The sequence below is a fragment of the Sciurus vulgaris genome (genome assembly GCF_902686455.1).
Source record: "Sciurus vulgaris genome assembly, chromosome: 16".
NCBI classification, from domain to species: Eukaryota; Metazoa; Chordata; class Mammalia; order Rodentia; family Sciuridae; genus Sciurus; species Sciurus vulgaris.
This window is the reverse complement of record NC_136477.1, coordinates 52,773,800-52,791,469: the sequence shown is the minus strand read 5'-3', so window position 1 is coordinate 52,791,469 and position 17,670 is coordinate 52,773,800. Positions and strand designations below refer to the sequence as shown.

The following is a 17,670-nucleotide window of genomic DNA, read 5'->3' as shown; positions in this document are numbered from 1 at the left end:
ATCATGCAGGCCCTGGAGTCAAGCAGGATGGATTTGGGTCCAGTTCCATTGCTCCTGAACTGCATGAATTTAAGTGCCATAATCTCTCTGTGTCTTAGTTCCCCAGCTGGAAAGTGGGGGTAATCACAGTATCTATGTGGCAAGGCTGTTCTATGGATGAAAGAAAACAGGATATGGGGCCAGGACAAATGGCTCCTTTGCCATTCCATCTGCCAAGAGAAGAACCATTCAGGTGTTATTAGCAAGGTCAGCATTTCAGGTCCCAATTAGGGTTTTAGACAGATGGCTCTGTGTGAAAGGTATTTTGCAATAACAAGGCAGAATAACCCATGCTCTTTAGGTTAAAGAAGTTAATAATAGTCAACAACAGTCTGAGGCCACAGAGAAGCCCCCTGTGGCTGTTCTGGCACAGAGACATTCCTGCAGGGAATATTCTTGCCTTGCCAGTGGCTGCTGGGAAGCTGGGTGACATAAGGGCATTAGAAAGTCAAAGGAGAAATGTGAACTGATTAGCAGAAAGCCAATGTATTGGGCAACTGTCGAAGTCCTGATGACCAATGGATGGCTGGGCATGTGAGTTCATGGGCAGCATGCATAGGATGGGCCCTTGGAGGAACTCAGAGGAAGATGGGGCACCCCTCTCCATCCTCAAGGAGCAGGACTGGTTGCAGAAAGCAAGACCAGCCCACATTTTTAATGGAGGGCTGACAATGTCTGCACTCAAATATGGGTCACTTACAGTGAGCAAGGGTCTTCTTCAGTGAGATCTGCCAGGTACACATTTGCAAAGTGGATGAACAGCATCCCTATGGCTTGTTTTGAAGTGTCTAAAAACCTGCACAAAACAAAGTGACACTTGTAACCAGTATGACAGGAGGGTAAAATCCTATTTGGGGAAAATTATGAACAGACCACAGAAATTATCCTGAAGCTGGAAAACCATTCCTAAACTCGGTGGCAGGGAGGAGTTAGTAAAGAACAACATGTGCAGGACACAAGAAAGTCCTGAGTCTAGGCCTGGGATCCCTCCCCAGCCCTGGGGTGGGAGTTATACAGTCAGAAACTAAATACTCAGATTTGAGAGACCCAATAGGGATGGGTATAAAAAATTTGAATTATCAACATTTAGCAGTAATGTCTATAAGAACAAATGAGTACATGCTTAAAATATTATAAAGAGCCTTTACCTCAGTGACTCATCAAGGTTTCTTTTGAAGGGAAAGTGATATTTTGTGAGGACAGGAACAAGACTAAGACAGCCCAAGGCAGCTTCCTGTGGACACTGTGCTGTCCTGAAAAGCTGGCTGTCTCCTTCCAAGTGATTTATTGTCTTGGAATTTCACCCCTGCAATCTATTGCTGAAGCTTTACTACCATATTATAAATAAAATACTGCCACTGTGCGGTCATTCCACATGAAATAAACATGTTTAGGATATACATGTATATGTATCTCCAAATATCTACAAGGAGAACACTGGTCTTTGGCCCTGGTTCCTGACATAGAGCTCCTTAACACTGAGTGACAGGGATGCTAGGAACATTTTTTATCCTAATATTTGGTTCCTGTCATGAAGTTCCTGTTGTGGAGTTCCTAATACCTTGCAATTCCCTGGGTGTTGGAAACATCTTTTATTCTAAGGAGGTGACTTTTTGTGTCTCCTGGATGGTTTCAGGATGGGGAAGGTCATGAGAAAGACCAAGTTATAATTAGAAGTTTAGAACTTTGAGCCCCAAGCCCAACCTCCAGGGAGAGGAGAGGGCCTGGAGATTGAGTTAATAATTAATCATGCTTATGTGGTAAAGTCTGCATACAAATCATTAAACTATGGGGTCTGAAAAGTTTTGGGGCTAGTGAACAAATCCACATTCAGAAATTCAAGGGAGAAGAAGCTCCTGTGTTCAGGAACCTGCTAGATCTTACCCTATATATTGCTTCAACTAGCCATTCACCTTTATAATAAATCAATCCGTATAAATAATGGTTCCCTGAGTTTTGTGAGATGCTCTAGCAAATTACTGAACCTGACAGGGGTTGTGGGAACCCCAATTTTATAGCCAAGTTAGTTAGAAGTTAATTCTTAAGGGAGCCCACACTCCTGATTGGCACTGGAATGGGGTGGTAGTCATATGGGTCTAAGCCCTCAACCAGTGGGATCTGTGCTAACTACAGGTAGTGTCAGAACTGAGTTATTACTGGACACCCAGATGACATTAGATAATTGGACAACTGGTTGGTGTCAGGAGGGAAAAAACCCACACATTGTGCTTTAGAAGTACTGTGAGTAGAGAAATAGTTTTCCTTTATTCTAGGACCAAGGAAGACTAGTTTTAAAGAGAGGAGCATTTACATGATATGTCTAACTAAATCTCTAAATTTTTTGCTTACACATATGCACTATAGAATCTGAGGCTTTGAACATAATCTAACAAGAAGAAGACAGAGACAAAGATGTCTGGAGAACAGACTGATGCATCTGATATTATTTTTCATCTTCCAAAATTAGAAGCAGTGTGATCATAAAATAAAGGTAGGAATCAAAAGTCACATGGAAAAATAGGAGTACTTTCATATCATACATTGTTCCTAATGATCAACTCAACTGAAGAAGTCCAGGCACTGAAATGTGTAATTTCTCATATTTTATGCCCTACCAGCCCCAGCTCCACCTCCCAAAATTCAATATAGTCAAAAGCCTTCTAGGAATAAGTTAGTACTTCAGTACATACCATATTCTCCATGGACGTCTCTCATGCTTTGGTTCTCTGAAGCGTTTGACTAGAAGAAAAGAAAGACATCAGTAACTTTCCAAAGCAATAACACAAAGCAAAATGCACACACAGGTTGGGTTATCAGTCTGTTCATTGTTCATTAAGTTAAACACTTTCTCTGTTAACATGTGACAATATACAATAAGCCTATACAATAGGTCCAGCACCAAACCCTTCAGAATTGGATACTTATGAAGAATGACTTCTCACAGCATGTGAAAAACTGTATTTACTTCTGTGTGACAAGGCTCACTCAGACAATTACTGGAAACAATAAGTAGAAATTAATTGCTTCTAACTTTGGGACACAATTGTTCCAAATCCACCCAGAAGTCTACAGAGTGCCCACTTCAAACCAGGCATTGAGGAAGCAAAAGTAAAGTCAGTTGACTAGCAACTAGGGATGACAGACACAAGCAGTGCTAGAGAAGAGGTGTGTATGAGGCTGAATGACAACTAATTCTCCCTGCCTGAAGAAAGTGGGCATTGGGACAGACCACACTGATGGAGATAGTCAAGCCAGGTCCTGAGTATGCCACCAGAAAGGGAGAGAAGGTCTATTCTGAATAGGCAACACCATAAGCTCATGGGTACAGGGCAGAACATGACAGGTTATGTTTGGCATACTTGAACTTCGCTTCAGTTCAGCATCTTTGCTGACGAGGGAACTTGCCAGAGAAATAGCAGACCAGAGGGCAACACACTGAGCAGGAGCTGTATGAGGGAGGGGCCAAGGAGCCTGGAATAAATCCTCTAGGAAAGAAAGCCAAGGAAGAGTTCTAAGCAGACTCAAAGACATGCTGGAATTGTTTTAGGAAAGTGGTTCTGCTAACTGCAGAAGATGGGCTTCTGGGGGTGAAAGGGACAGAGGAAGGATGCCAGCTGTTTTCACAGGACGAGGCAGTGGTACTCCAGTAAAGAAGAATCAGCAAAGTAGAGTGCTCATTCAGCACCAACTTGCTCAACTCAGAAGAACAGTGCCTATGCCCTGGGTTGCCTGCCGACACAACCATCTGACCCAGAGGAAATAGTTTTAAGGCCACATATCGCCCACTGAAGCTCTCTCCACTTTCCACACTGATTCTATCTACCAGAACAAACACTGAAAGTGCTGTGTGATGTTTTCCCACAGGAAAGTACTGAGAAAGAACAGACACTGATGCAAGCCCACAGAAGTGGCCTCGTTACAACTGGCAGCAGGGGAGAACCACCTCCTGGTGGAGTCCTGAGTTGCAGTGAGACCATGGAAGGAGGAAGGTAAAGAACAGCCCTCAAATCAACAAACTCCACTTTCTGAATAAATACAGGCAGTTCACATTTGTCAAAGCAAGGACTGCCTGTACAGAGAATTAAAATAACAAGTCTGGTGTTTAGAGAATGTTGATATAGAGACCAAAAAAGCAGGTAGAATTGCAAGGTCTGTCATCTCCTTGACACATCACAAATTCAAAATCTCACCAACACCAAAGAATCTGGAGTTGAGGCCAACTGATTCAACTGGCCAAAATGACTCTCAAAAGCAGGAGTAATTCCAGCTATTCAGGAGGTTGACACAGGAGGATCCTAAGTTTGAAGCGAGCTGTAACTGAGACCCTATCTCAAAATAAAATTTAAAAGAGGGTTGGGTATAGCTCAGTGCACTTGCCTAGCACACACAAAGCCCTGGGTTCTATTCTTAGGACTGCAAAAACCAAAACAAACAAAATCTCACTGAGATCTGGGGGTCAGGAAATAATGATCTAGAGGAAATGCCACCAGCTGGAGCCAGAACCCCTTCAAGCTCATTCCTGTCTTAAAGGACTCTGTTTCCATTAATATAAATAAAGGACATTAAACTGGGTTGGGTTGTAGCTCAGTGATAGAGCACTTGCCTAGCATGTGTGAGGCACTGGGTTCAATCCTAGGTACCACATATAAATAAAATAAGGGTATTGTGTCTATCTACAACTAAAAATATATATAAAAAATCCCAAGGAGAATGTTCTTATTTCCATGAGATACAAGCTGAAGGATCAGAATGGCTAATTTACTTTCTAGTGGTTTAGGGGGGAAATTACATAATAGAAACAATTATATGCATTAAATATGATACATGACACTTATAAGCTATAAATATAAATGTATTTTATGATACACTATAGCAATAGGATACAATATATATACTAAGAGAAAGATAAACAAATGTGGTCTTATGGGCTGAACCCCGACTAAATTATATGCTGAAGTCCTACAACCTTTAGTACTTCAGAAACGTGACTGTATTTGGAGATTGGGGTCTCTAAAGAGGTAATTAAGGTTAAATGAGGTCATATGGGTGGGCCCTAATCCAATAACAACAGGTGTCCTTATAACAGGAGATTAGGACACAGATGTATGAGTGCACCAAGAAAAGACCCCTGAGGACACAGTAAGAAGGTGGCCATCTGCAAGACAGAGAGAAAGGTCTCAGAAGAAAGCAAACTAGCTCATTATCACCTTCACCTTCCAGTCTCCAGACCTGTGAGAAAATAAATGTCTATTATTTAAGCCTGTGATATTTTGTTATGGCAGTCTGAGCAAAATCATCTGGTAACACAATAATTGAACAAGGCAAAGAATTCTGAGTATTTATAATACTAGTATTTGGACTTTTTTAAAAAATATTTTTTTAGTTGTCAATGGACCTTTAATTTATTTATACGCAGTGCTGAGAATCAAACCCAGTGCCTCACACATGCTAGGCAAGTGCTCTACCATTGAGCTACAACCCAGCCCAGTAGTTAAGACTTTTATGTAGGTTTAATATTTTTCCAAATAAAAAGTTAGGGGAGAAAACATACTCCGGAAGAATAAACTAGTACAAGGTTGGAGTTGTAGCTCAGTGGTAGAGTGCTTGCCTAACATACATGAGGTCCTGGGTTCGATTCTCAGCACCACATAAAAATAAAATAAAGGTATCATGTCCATCTACAACTAAAAATATATGCATTTTAAAAAATCTAGTATAAGCACTCAAAGATCAACTTGATAATGTCTATCAAAAATTTAAACACCATGGCTGGGGTTGTAGCTCAATGGTAGAGCTCTTGCTCAACATGTGTGAGGCACTGGGTTCTATCCCCAGCACCACATAAAAACCAATAAATAGTGTCCATCTACAACTAAAAATACTTAAAAAGAAAAAAACAACAAATTTAAATACCCATGTCCCTTTAACCTGCAATGACTGTAAGATTCTACAAGTATGATTGTTGATGTGCCAAGATGGATAGGGATGTTACTGCAACACTGTCATAACAAGAATCTGGAAAGAAACCAAGGCCAATGAATGTTAATATGGGATTAACAGACATCATGGCACATAGACACAATACTAAGTAATTGCTAAAAACAAAGTAGATCTAGATGGATTAATAAAGATCTCCAAATTTTGCTAATAAATTACAGAATAATATATTACCATAATTTTGTTCAAGTCTAGTGTGTGTGGTACTAGAGATTTAACCCAGGGGCACTCAACCACAGAGCTACACTCCCAGCCCTTTTTAATTTCTGAGACATGGTCTTGCTAAGTTGCTGAGGCTAGCTTCAAACTTGTGGTCTTTCTGCTTCAGCCTCCTGGCTTCTGGGATTACAGGATACACCATCAAGACCAGCTCAAGTCCATTTTCAATGGATACATATTTTTGCTGGAATGATACATATATTCCCCTACAAGGATGCATATGCAAGTGACTAACGAGGGCTAACTTTGAAAAAAGGAATTATGGATCAGGAAGTAGACTTCATTTATTTATTTATTTATTTATAGCACTGGGAATATAAACCAAGGCCCCATGTGTGTTAGACAAGTAGACTTTCTATGTCACTCTTAATGTTTAAATATTCTTTTGTATATTCATATTGCTTTTACTTCAAACTTAAAAAAGAAAAGACAAATCTGTCTCAGAGGCTTGTGCTAATGCAGTAAAATAAGTCTGGCAGGTGAACCAGTGTGACTTACAGGTAGGCTTTGGGATAAGAAACAGAGAGGAATGGTGTGCAGGCAGGCAGACCAGTGCCCTGGGGGCAGTCACACACAGAATCACCACTGGCAGTAATCAGAATGGATTCAGGTTCTTCTAGAGAGCATCAATGTAACTCCTACCTCCTTCCTTTCCCATCTCCTTTCCCTGGAATATTCCAGTTAAGAATTAGTTTTTTGGGGGTGGGGGGTACCAGGGAATGAACTCAGGACACTCAACCACTAGCCACATCCCCAGCCCTACTTTGTATTTTATTTAGAGACAGGGTCTCACTAAGTTGCTTAGGGCCTTGCTAAGTTTCTGACACTGGCTTTGAACTCATGATCCTCTGCCTCAGCCTCCTGAGCTGCTAGGATTATAGGCGTGCACCACCGTGCCTGGCTAAATTTTTTTTCTTAATTAAAGGAAGAAGAATAAGAGAACTGCTTGGTCTAATTTAGTAAGGGGAAAACAAACAAAACAGGAAAATTTGTTCATCCATCCTGTCATATCTCATGGAGAGGCCTGCTCCACTGGCAGGAGAACCAGAGGAAACCCTTGCCTTCTGTGCACTCTGGGGCATGTGGTGGGGTGAAGATGAAGCATCTGAGCCAGGGAGGAGGTGAACTCTGCTGAAAGGAAGGAGAAATGGGGCTGGTGAGCAGGGTGCAAACTTATGAGAAAGGGTCCAGGAAGTCAGCCAGGACCTGAGGAAGGTGCAGTGAGTCAAGGATCTCCTCCAGGGCTGGGGCTACACCTCTGTGGACAGTGGGTGAAGCCCACTAAACTGGCTCACTCGGCTGCTCTGCTAAGAATAGCCTGAAGGAGGCGATGTGGGAGCAAGGAGATCCATTAGCAACCAAGACAGTGCTCCAAGGCCAAAAGCAGCTTGACCTGGCAGACACAGGAAGGCTGGGGAGAAGTCAGGTTCTGGCTGTTTCTTACACATTGAGCTCACAGAGTGGGTGTGGAGCTGGAGAGAAAGGGAATGGTGGGGAGGACTCCACGGGTGGAAATGCCTGCTTGGACTACTGTACAGAAGGTTTTGTTCGAGTGTGGTGGCGGTGTGGGCGGGGAAGTGCACTGGCTCTTCCTCACCATGTGGGTCTGGCTGGCAATGGCTCCACTTACTGCTACTTTCAGATCCAGGAGGTGCTGAAGCACTTCTAGAGCAGGGTGGTGACCAGAGCTTTTGTCAAATGCACCTGGGCTTCAGGTTGAAGGAGGTGAACCAGAGGACCCTCTGGATTAATCAAATTACAGCTGCTTCCCAGGAACATGACCTGAAGTACCCAGTGTTCATTGTCAACTGAGTGCCAGCTGGAGCTCAACAGGGAAGTACTTGAAGGCCTGGCTGTCTATGAAGACTTTCAAATCTGTGGCTGCTTTAGACATGATGAGGCAACAGCAAGGGTTTGCGGCTGCCTTTGGGAATAGGAAGGAGCCCGAAGGTCTATTCTCCAGAGTGGTGCCCCAGGATCATAATAACTAAGATTGGAGCAAAATGGTAACTTAGTCAACAGTCTGTATGTCTGATTTATCACTGTATTTATTTTCATTTCAGTAACAGGTCTGAGAGAAAGACCCTGCCTTCTCAGTGGGACAGAGTCACAGAACTGTCTTATATGGATTGTGCACATAAAACTTGAACAGTGTTTTAAAAAAAGATCATCCTGGGCTTCAGAGGTAGAAGTGGTTTTAAATTGTCTCTGCTTCTAATTTGCTCTTAAAATTAATGGACACACACACACAAAGACAAGAAAAGAAAAATGGACATACACACACACACACACACACACACAAAGACAGAAAAGAAAAGAAAAAAGGAAAGGGATACTGTTATGACCTACCCAGTTTTCATCAGGATTAAAGGAGAGAAGACAGACACAAGGGCCAGTTTGCTTGGAAAACTGCCATCCCTAACCCACGCTCTGTCTTCCTTCTCCTATCTGTACCTACTTTCCCCAGTACTGGGCTGAGCCATCCCTGTCCTGGTCTCTGAAGTATATAACCTTGGGTCTGCCTGCTGCAACCTGACTCCCCCACACTAACCCTTTCCTCCCTTCCTCCCTCCAGGAAACTCAGGGGCCAAGTCCTAGTAGGATCCTAGGACTGACTCCCAACTCCCCAACCCTGCTCCCTCTACCCAGCAGTCCTCCCAATGCTCTGAATGCTCCCCTGTGGTTTCCTTTTCCCTCTTAACTCTTGGAGAGAAGTGTCTCCTCTCAGGGCTTTCTATGCTGAGGGTGTGCTAGCCTCTTAGTGACATTGCTACTGCAGGCTGGCCCACAGTCACATTGTCTCTTACTCACCCTGTCACTCTGGCCCAGCTTGGCCATTTCTTCATAGGATGGCAAATGCTGCCTCTGAGGCTCCTAATTCTCCTCTCTCCCACTAAATCCTGCTGATCTAGAAGTTAAGAATTTCTGAACATGCCTTCTTCTTTATTTCTACCATCAAACTAGTCTGGGCCCTTGTGACTGCATTCCTGTGCAAATGAGGCTGCTTTCTTCCCAGGATCTCTACCTTTTCCAGGCATTCATCCCCCACCTGCACTGAGCAGGTGAAAATGCAGACACGGTCCTTGCTTCAAGGAGCTTTCAGTTTAATTTTACTGCACACCATCTAACTTGCCTAAAATAACCCTCAGTGTTATGGTTGGGATCTAAAAGGTCCTCCTGAGGCCATGTGCTAAAGACTTGGTCTCCAGCTGTTGGAGTTGTTGGGAGGTAGCAGAAACATTAGGAGGTGGGCCTCCTTGGAGGAAGCAGAACAGTGAAGGCATGCCTTTGAAGTGTTGATTTTGTCCTTAGCCCTTTCTCTCTGCTTGCCAGCCACCATGAGGTCAGTAGCTTTGCTTCACCACCATGTACTCCCTACCTTGATATTCTGCCTCACCACAAGCCCAGGGTGATGGGGCCAAGCAACTATGGATTGAAATCATGAGCCAAAATAAATCTTTCTTCCTTAAGTTGATTTTGGTCAGGTCCTTTGTCAAGGCAATGAAAAGCTGAGACAGGAAATTAGGGCTGGGGCAAGGTTCTCCAGAAGGCTGTGTATGCTCTGAATCGGTGTCCAATCTATGGTACTGTTTCTCCCATGGCCAGGAGGTCCAGGAATCAAGGGGTGGAAATGGGAACAGTACACTTCCATTACCCCTGGTGACTCACTAGCAGAATTTTTGCTTCCTGTTTCCACAACCTCATGTTCTACTGGCCTAGAAGTCTTAACCCCAGAGAGGGGAATGCTTCCACCAGGAAGCACAACGATTCCACTGAACTGGAAGTTAAGACCTCCCCCAGGCTACTTTGGGCTCCTCAAACTCTGAGTCAATAGGATAAGAAAGCAAATGCGGTGTTTGGCACAGGTGACCGATGCAAACTACCAAGGGAAAACTGGACTATTATTCCACAAGGGGGGCAAGGAAGTTTCCTGGAGTGCAGGAGGTCCACAAGGGTGTCTCCTAGAAAACCATGCCCTGTTACTAAGGTCAATGGGAAACTGTAACAACCAATCCAAGCAGGATGACAAATGGCCCAGACCCTTCAGGAATGATGGTGTGGGTCACTCCTCCAGGTAAAAAGCCAAGAACTGCTGAGGTGCATGCTGAGGGCAGAGGGAATAGAGTGGGTTGCAGAAGAAGGTAGTCTAAATACCTATTACAGCCACAAGGCCAGTAATAGAACAGAGGATTAAAATGAGTATTCTTTCCCATTTTGTTAAGAATACATTTGTGAATGCATGCACAGTAAGCAGATATATTTGTTTTTTCCTTCTCTTATTCCTTTATCATGTAACAACATTTATTGACTTAATATCAGTACTTACGTTTTAAGTCTATATTATAATATTTAAGTTATGGGATATCAGGAGAAGAGTATGCATCTCTCAAAACAAACAAAAAATTTTTTTCCTCCTATCTGGGGAAGGATTTCATGTGTTTGGGGAGTACATAGGATAGTTATATCACCTTTGGTGGAATTATGACCTTGTTATTGTGTTTATTTGAAGATTAAGTAAGTTTTAAGGAGATGCGGTTAGGTGTAAAGTTAACAAGGGGTGGACCTGTAACAGTTTTTCTTGATTGTCGACTTGATTGGATTAAGTGCAGTGCACTTCTGGGTGTGTCTGTGAGGTTGTTTCCAGAGACAACTGGCATGAGACAGCAAACTTCTATGGGGAGACCCTACTGGGAGCCTGGATGGAACAAAAGCAGAAAAAGGAAGCCTACCAACGCATGCAAGCGCCACACTTCTTGAGCCAGTGCCTCTATTGCTGCTGTCACCACTGATACACATCAGACTCCAGCTTTTTCAGTCTTTCAACATGGACTCACAGAACAACTCTCCATAGAGCTTCAAGGTCTTCTGCCTTACACTGGGGCTGCACTCTTGGTCCCTCTTGTCTTGAGGCTCCAGCTTTTTGGACTGAGCAGCTTCTGGTTTCTCTGGCTCTCCAGCATATAGATGGCCATTGTGGGACCATCTGATTATGTAATTCAATCTAATAAATCCCCTTTGACAATTATACATACACACAAATACACACACTATTGGTTCTACTCCTCCAGAGAACCCTAATTCATCCATCTTCTCCAATCTTATTCACTTTTGAATTAAAATATATCTTTCAGAAAAGATGAATATAATGGAGAATATATAAAATTCAGAGTAGTGCTTATATATCTTTATCAATTCCCCCTTTTTTTCAACTTTATATTTAAGGTAGGCCTATTAGAAGCAGCACATAGATGAGTTTTTCCCCTAAAATCTCTTTGGCAATTGCAGTGGGTCAAATAGTGGCCCCCAAATCCCCAAATAACCTTCCAAACCTACCCACAGTATACCTTGCTCCCTTCTCCTGTTCTGCTGGGAAGCAATTTGATCAACTATTGCCACCTCCCATCCCACAGGGCAGTCACTCATGACAGCTTACATGCTCAAACACAAGGTATTTGAATGAAGGAATTTCAGGTACCAGAAATGGGTGACAGAGAAGCTATCTTTGAAGAGGGACCTATTAAAGAATCCTCAGCAGAAAGAAGGCAGAGTTGGCTGGGTCCAGTGACAGGGCAGAATGCAGGCCAGACTTGTCTGCTACAACCAAGAAGCACCTTGTCTGAGCGGAAACACCTGCAGGGGACTCCAGAATCTTCAGTGCTGAGGCAAAGTCAACTAGTACAGCTCTGGAAGCAAACTCATACCTTCTGTCCATCACCTGGCCTTTTCCTGGGGCAGGAACGGCAGAAGAACAGTGTCAAACACCACCTTCAGTCTCTTTCCCACAAAATGTCCTGTTTAGGGCTACACTACTTTTCATTAAGATGGGAATACTAGGTTTGGAGTTGTAGCTCAGTGGTAGTGTGCTTGCCTATCAGGTGCAGGGTTTGAGCTTCAGGGTTTGAGGCTCAGCACCATATAAACCCCTAGCAGAGTTTGAGGCTCAGCACCATATATACAATAAATAAAATAAAGGTATTGTGTCCATCTACAACTAAAAAATATATATATATATTTAAAAATATGGGAATGCTGTCCATCCATCCATCCACCCATCCATCCATCCATCCATCCATTCATCACTCCACACAGCTATCAGTGGAGGTCTTCTTAACACATAAATAAAATTATGTTGCCCCTCCGCTCTACTTAAAACTCCCATGATTCACAAATTTGCCAAACTTTACCCTTAAGATCTGTACATTTTAATTTATGTAAATAATACCTCCATAAAATTAAAATCTACAAACATAAAACCCCCCTGGGCCTTTCAACAGCATTTAGGATAAGAGGCAGTTTCCTTCTCTGGCTGAGGTCCCATGTGGCAGAGGCCCTGACCATTCTTCTTACCTGGCCCGACTCACTCAGCCCCTAGGGCTTCCTCTCTGTACTGGCCTCCTGGTACCTGACCTCCCTCCTCAGGTCTGCTGCCCTCTTCTAGATCACCAAGTGGCTGCTCCCCCTCCCATCCTGTCGTGGTTCTCAGGTCACCTCTTGGAAGCCTCTCCTGACCACCACATCTATAGGTGTGTATCTTTCCCTGTTCCTCAACCTCATTTCCCTGTTTTACTTCCTCCACAGCACACATCTCAGAAATTCTTCTGTTTTCTTGACTATTGTCTTCTCTCCACTGGGGCCAGGAGATTCTGTCATGCTCACCCTGTATTCCTGGCACCTAAGGGACCCTGACTCATAATGGTAGCTGATAATGTTTGCTGAACAGAAATTCATTCAGTATGGCACTCTAGTCCTATTAATTGAAGGCTATCTGGGTATTTATTTTGACTTCAATAAGTTCCGTGAATGTTCATGACAAATTCTCCCAGAAGCTTACTTTGCAATCCTGCAACAGGATAAAAATTGCTTTGGTGTTGGACAAAGCCAACTGTCAGAAAGACTGCCAGAGGACAATCTTCTAACTAGGGCAAGGCATGATCAATCAGCCCGTCAAGGTCTTCTTCCCTATTGTCTGGCTTTAGACCCCAGAACCTGATGAATCTGGGTTTATAACCAGTATAAGTGCTCATGAAAAGGATTTTGGTAAGGATTCACTTTCTGGACCAAAGGAAGTCCAAGTCTAAGCCAGTTTTAATCCTCTCACAGGAGGTTCAACGAAAAGCTGAGAGAGAAATAATGACGCCCCCCACCCGCCAAAAGCCCCACTAAGTTGTCTAGCAAATAAATATGCTCAATTCTCTGAACACAGGCCTCCTTGAAGCCACTGCTTCCCCAGGGAGCAGGGCTGTGGTGCCATCTGCTAACAATAATGATCGCAGTAGGAATGGAGGCATTATCACTGTGCACGTGTCCCACAGGAGACAGTTTGATACAGAGAAATATGAACAGCTGGTAAACACACAATATACAAAACCTTGATAACACTGATTTTAAAAGTGCAAACTAGATATTATTTTCACCCAGATTAGCAAAGATTAAGACATTTAGTGAGGATATTAGAAAAGAGGTCCCCTTACAGTGCTGGTAGGAAAAGTAAACTGGCAAATATGGGGAAGTGGATTTTGATCCTGGTACTCAGAACTGCCCAGGTAAAAGGGCATTACACTGGGTGTCAGGGTGACTCAGTGATATGAACTTTCTGGAACTCAAGGATGCTGCAGGCAGAGATGACTGAGATGCTGCTCCAAGTCCTAGGAGTGGGAGGTAAAGGGGTGAAGCCTTCAGGAGAAGCTGGAGATCTGTAAACTCTTCCTAATGAGGGTGTGACTGTTAGCCTGTCCTTCCTGAATATCACAAAGGCCCAAGTAGAACTGGTGTCCTGGAAGAACCCTACCCTGTGGCAGCTGAGGAAGCTCTAGGTATAGTGAACTCACAGAAACATGCTCCAGCTACTTCTGCTTTGTCACCACTATACCTCTAATCCTGAAATTTAGGAATTTTATTTAATTTCATAATGGACAGAGATGTGTGTGGGTGTGTGGGGAGGTTCTATTTGCAATAACTATTATAATTTCTTTTTCTTTTCCCTCCCTTTCTTCCTTCCTGTTTTTGTTTTGTTTAGTTTGTTTGCAATTCTTCTTTTGGGGATTAAACCCAGGGCCTCACCACACTAGGCAGGTGCTCTATCACTGAGTTATATACCCAGCCCTCTTAATGAATTGTTTTCGAGACAGGGGCTCACTAAATTTCCCAGGCTGATCTCAAACTTGAGATTCTCTTGCTTCAGTCTCCTAAGTGGCTGGGCTGGGATTATAGGTATGCACAATCGCACCCCCCTTACTTTACTTATTTTCTTCAAGATACAGTCTTGCAACCTGGCCTCATCACTCAAGTGATTCTCTTGCCTCAGCCTCCTTGAGGAGCTTGGGCTACAGGTGATGCCCCACCAAATCCATTTGAAATGGATATACACTGTGACCCAGAAACTCCACATCTAGGATTTCCTTCTGCAGTTACACTCACACAAATGTGTAAGAGTCTGTATCAGAATATGCTCTATAGCACTATCTGTGAGAAGGAAGACCGAAAAACTACCTAAAAGTCCATTGGTAGGGAGGGGGCTAAATGTACGTTATCATACAATGCAAGTCAACTGTTAACTAAGATAGAAGATGGTGTGGTGGCACACACCTATAATTCCAGTGAACAGCTGCTGAGGGAGGAGGATCGAATGTTCTAGGCCAACCTGTGCAACATGGAAAGAGACTCTCAAAACAAAAAATAAAAAGAGGATGTAACTCAGTGTCTAAGTAGAGCACCCTGGATTTAATCTCCAATAAGACATACACACACACAGTAAGGTAGAGACTATCTACTTGCAGTGGGTGTGAATCTGAGGGTACATACTTTGTACCTCAAGAAAGCTGTTCAAAAAGTTAAGGTAAGGCTGGGGATGTAGCTCACTGGCAGAGCACTTGCCTAGCGTGCAAAAGGCCTTGGTTTTCATCCCCAGTCCTGGAGGAAAAAGAAGTAAGATAGATCTATCTCCGCTGAAATAGAAACATGATCATAAAAATTTGTGTAACCAAAATAGCAAATGTGTATTGTGAATTCATTTTTATTTTCAAAAGCTATATATGGAAATTTGAAGGCACACAATAAACTGTTAAGCATGGTTAGTCTTTATAGCATGGTATTATATTGAATATTCACTTTTTATGTCATGTATTTTCATAATGTTTTGATTATCTACAGTGAACATGTATTACTTTAGTAACAAGAAAAATACAGGTCTGTGTTGCTAAAAACAATAATTTCAAAAATGACTAAATTTCAATTTTGCATATTAGGTAATTAATAGCCTTCCTCAAACAGCTCAGCTAGAAAATTTCCTTCTGAAAGAAGTGTCCAGCGGGCATATTACTCATTAGTGGTGGAAAACAGGTCCCTTAAGCCCACTCTAAGTCACCACCAACGTGGTCTAGGAGCAGCACTGTGCTGTTACCCCTGTGCATACTAGCTCCTGGTGCCTCTGTCTGCCAAGCCAGGGTGCCTTTCTTACTCCATGCTAAGAGGCACAAGTTAGAATAAAATGTCCATTGTATCTGCTTCTATTTCTTAGGAGTACCTAATTTCACTGCCTTTTAAAAATCAGAACACCAACCATCAATCCTGATTGTGTTGGGTAAGGGCTTCAACTGTAAAGCCCCTCCACCCCCGCCATTAAAATGACTGCAACCTTATAACTCATCAAACTTCTTAGAAAAAGGCATGATGACCAGAGTTGGAGTTTCTCAAAGATTACCATCCTGGTCAACCCACCACAGAAGGTCACTTGCCTCTGCTTTTGGTCAGCAGAGGTTTCACCACACACAGATGAGCTGTAAATCACAGACTGGATTCCCATTCCTGAAACCCAAGGCTCCAACCTGGGTTCAAACTCCACAGAGACAGAATAATAGGCATAACAGGCATAGGAAGGGGAATTTGTGGTGTGTTCATCCCCTCAATTTCAAAGGAAAGGGTAAGGCCTCAGGGTCCACTTCCTAGGAGCTAAACAGAAATAGTAGTGAAGTTGTCACCTGACTACCAATTTTCACTAGGAGAAAACTCCCAGTGTAACATGTTCCTTTCATAAAGATGATTCCACTTGTCCTCTTAGCACTTTTGGATATATACATTCAATGTCACTCTCTGGCAGTGGTGAAGGGGCCACACAGCCACCCACTTCCATCATCCAGGAGTGCTTGTGAGCACTGACATATTCCTATGAGCAGCTGGTGAGGACAAGTTCACCCTAACTGGTCCCCAACAGCACTCTGCTTCACTTTCAGAGATAAACAGCCTTGTCCACTAACAAAGCCCAACATGCATTCCACCACTAAGCTCCCATGAGGATTTCTGAGACAGCCTCATCAAATGAGGTGCTATCCAAATACTGATAGCTCTGTGTACTCAAGATAAATTAACTCAATCATCCCTCATTTATCCTAGGAGGTGCATAAAATCATCCTAATTTTTAGATGAAGGAACTGATGCTTAGAGCAATTAAAGAACCTGCCAAAGTCCTACAGTCAGCAAGTGGTGAGGTCAGGACCAGAATCCAGGCAACTGTCAACCCTCACAGTGCACCCCCCCACCCCCGGGCCCACCACCCTTTCACTGGCCAGGAGGTTAGCACTGGAACTGACTGAACCTGGCCTCTGGGTAAGAAATGAAAAGCTTATGAAACACAGACATCTACGTGTGAACTAAATAGTATTACCAAAAATCCAGAAGCGCCTCTAGAAGATGATCAACTTAGAAAACGTAAATGTCAAACAATTCCAGAAGGCCATTTGACAGCTAGAGTCTCTATCACAAGCATGATCCAAAACTCGGTAGTTGATTCAAGTCTTAATGCAGTTAAAAGTGAGAATGTTTAGCCACTGAAGTTCACTGGTACAGGGAAGAGGCCACACTGGCTCCTCTGACAAGCCTTGCTGTGGTTGCTCCTGCTTACTACCCTTAGTGCAGCTCATGTTCTTAGGTAACCCTGCCCCTGCCCCTGCCCTGCCAGCAGGGAGTGGGCAGAAGAAAGCCTCATGTTCTTGTGAGTATGCAACATCCCTCACTATCATCACATGCCCCAGTTACCTTCCACCAGCAGGTGCTCCATGCTTGGTGCTTATGGGCTATCATGGTCAAGGAGCACAATGTTAGTTAGGAAGGTTGGTTCACGGGATGATGTCATAGGCTAGAATAATCTCCCTGGACAAAGTCAATGAGCAAAAAGTAAACATGTGCCACGACAGCGGGCACAGAAATGGCAGTAAGACTAGGTAATGGAAGGGTAAGAGCAAAGGCCTGGAAGGTGGGACACTTGGGTCTAGTCCTGGCTTAGCCTCTGACCTTCTTGCTGGAAAGTCTCATGCAAGTCACTCAATTAGAATTTTTCCAATTTTAATAAATCATGATATGGTGGGAAATATCCTACCTCTCCATGTCCGTCTGCTGTGGGAGTCAGTCAGCCAAGGTGGG

At 43.3% G+C, this 17,670-nt stretch overlaps 1 protein-coding gene across 2 annotated transcripts in view; it reads right to left on the bottom strand.

Moving 5' to 3' along the window:
- The window catches only part of LOC306646901 (store-operated calcium entry regulator STIMATE), a 49,334-nt gene that overhangs the window by 10,692 nt on the left and 20,972 nt on the right, over positions 1 to 17,670 (bottom strand). For both annotated transcript variants that reach the window (XM_079115751.1, XM_079115750.1), the window contains exons 2-3: positions 2,730 to 2,778; positions 740 to 835 (exon numbers count right to left, since the gene is read on the bottom strand). In XM_079115751.1, the coding sequence (XP_078971877.1) occupies positions 740 to 835; positions 2,730 to 2,778 (145 nt within the window). The remainder of the gene's footprint in view (positions 1 to 739; positions 836 to 2,729; positions 2,779 to 17,670) is intronic.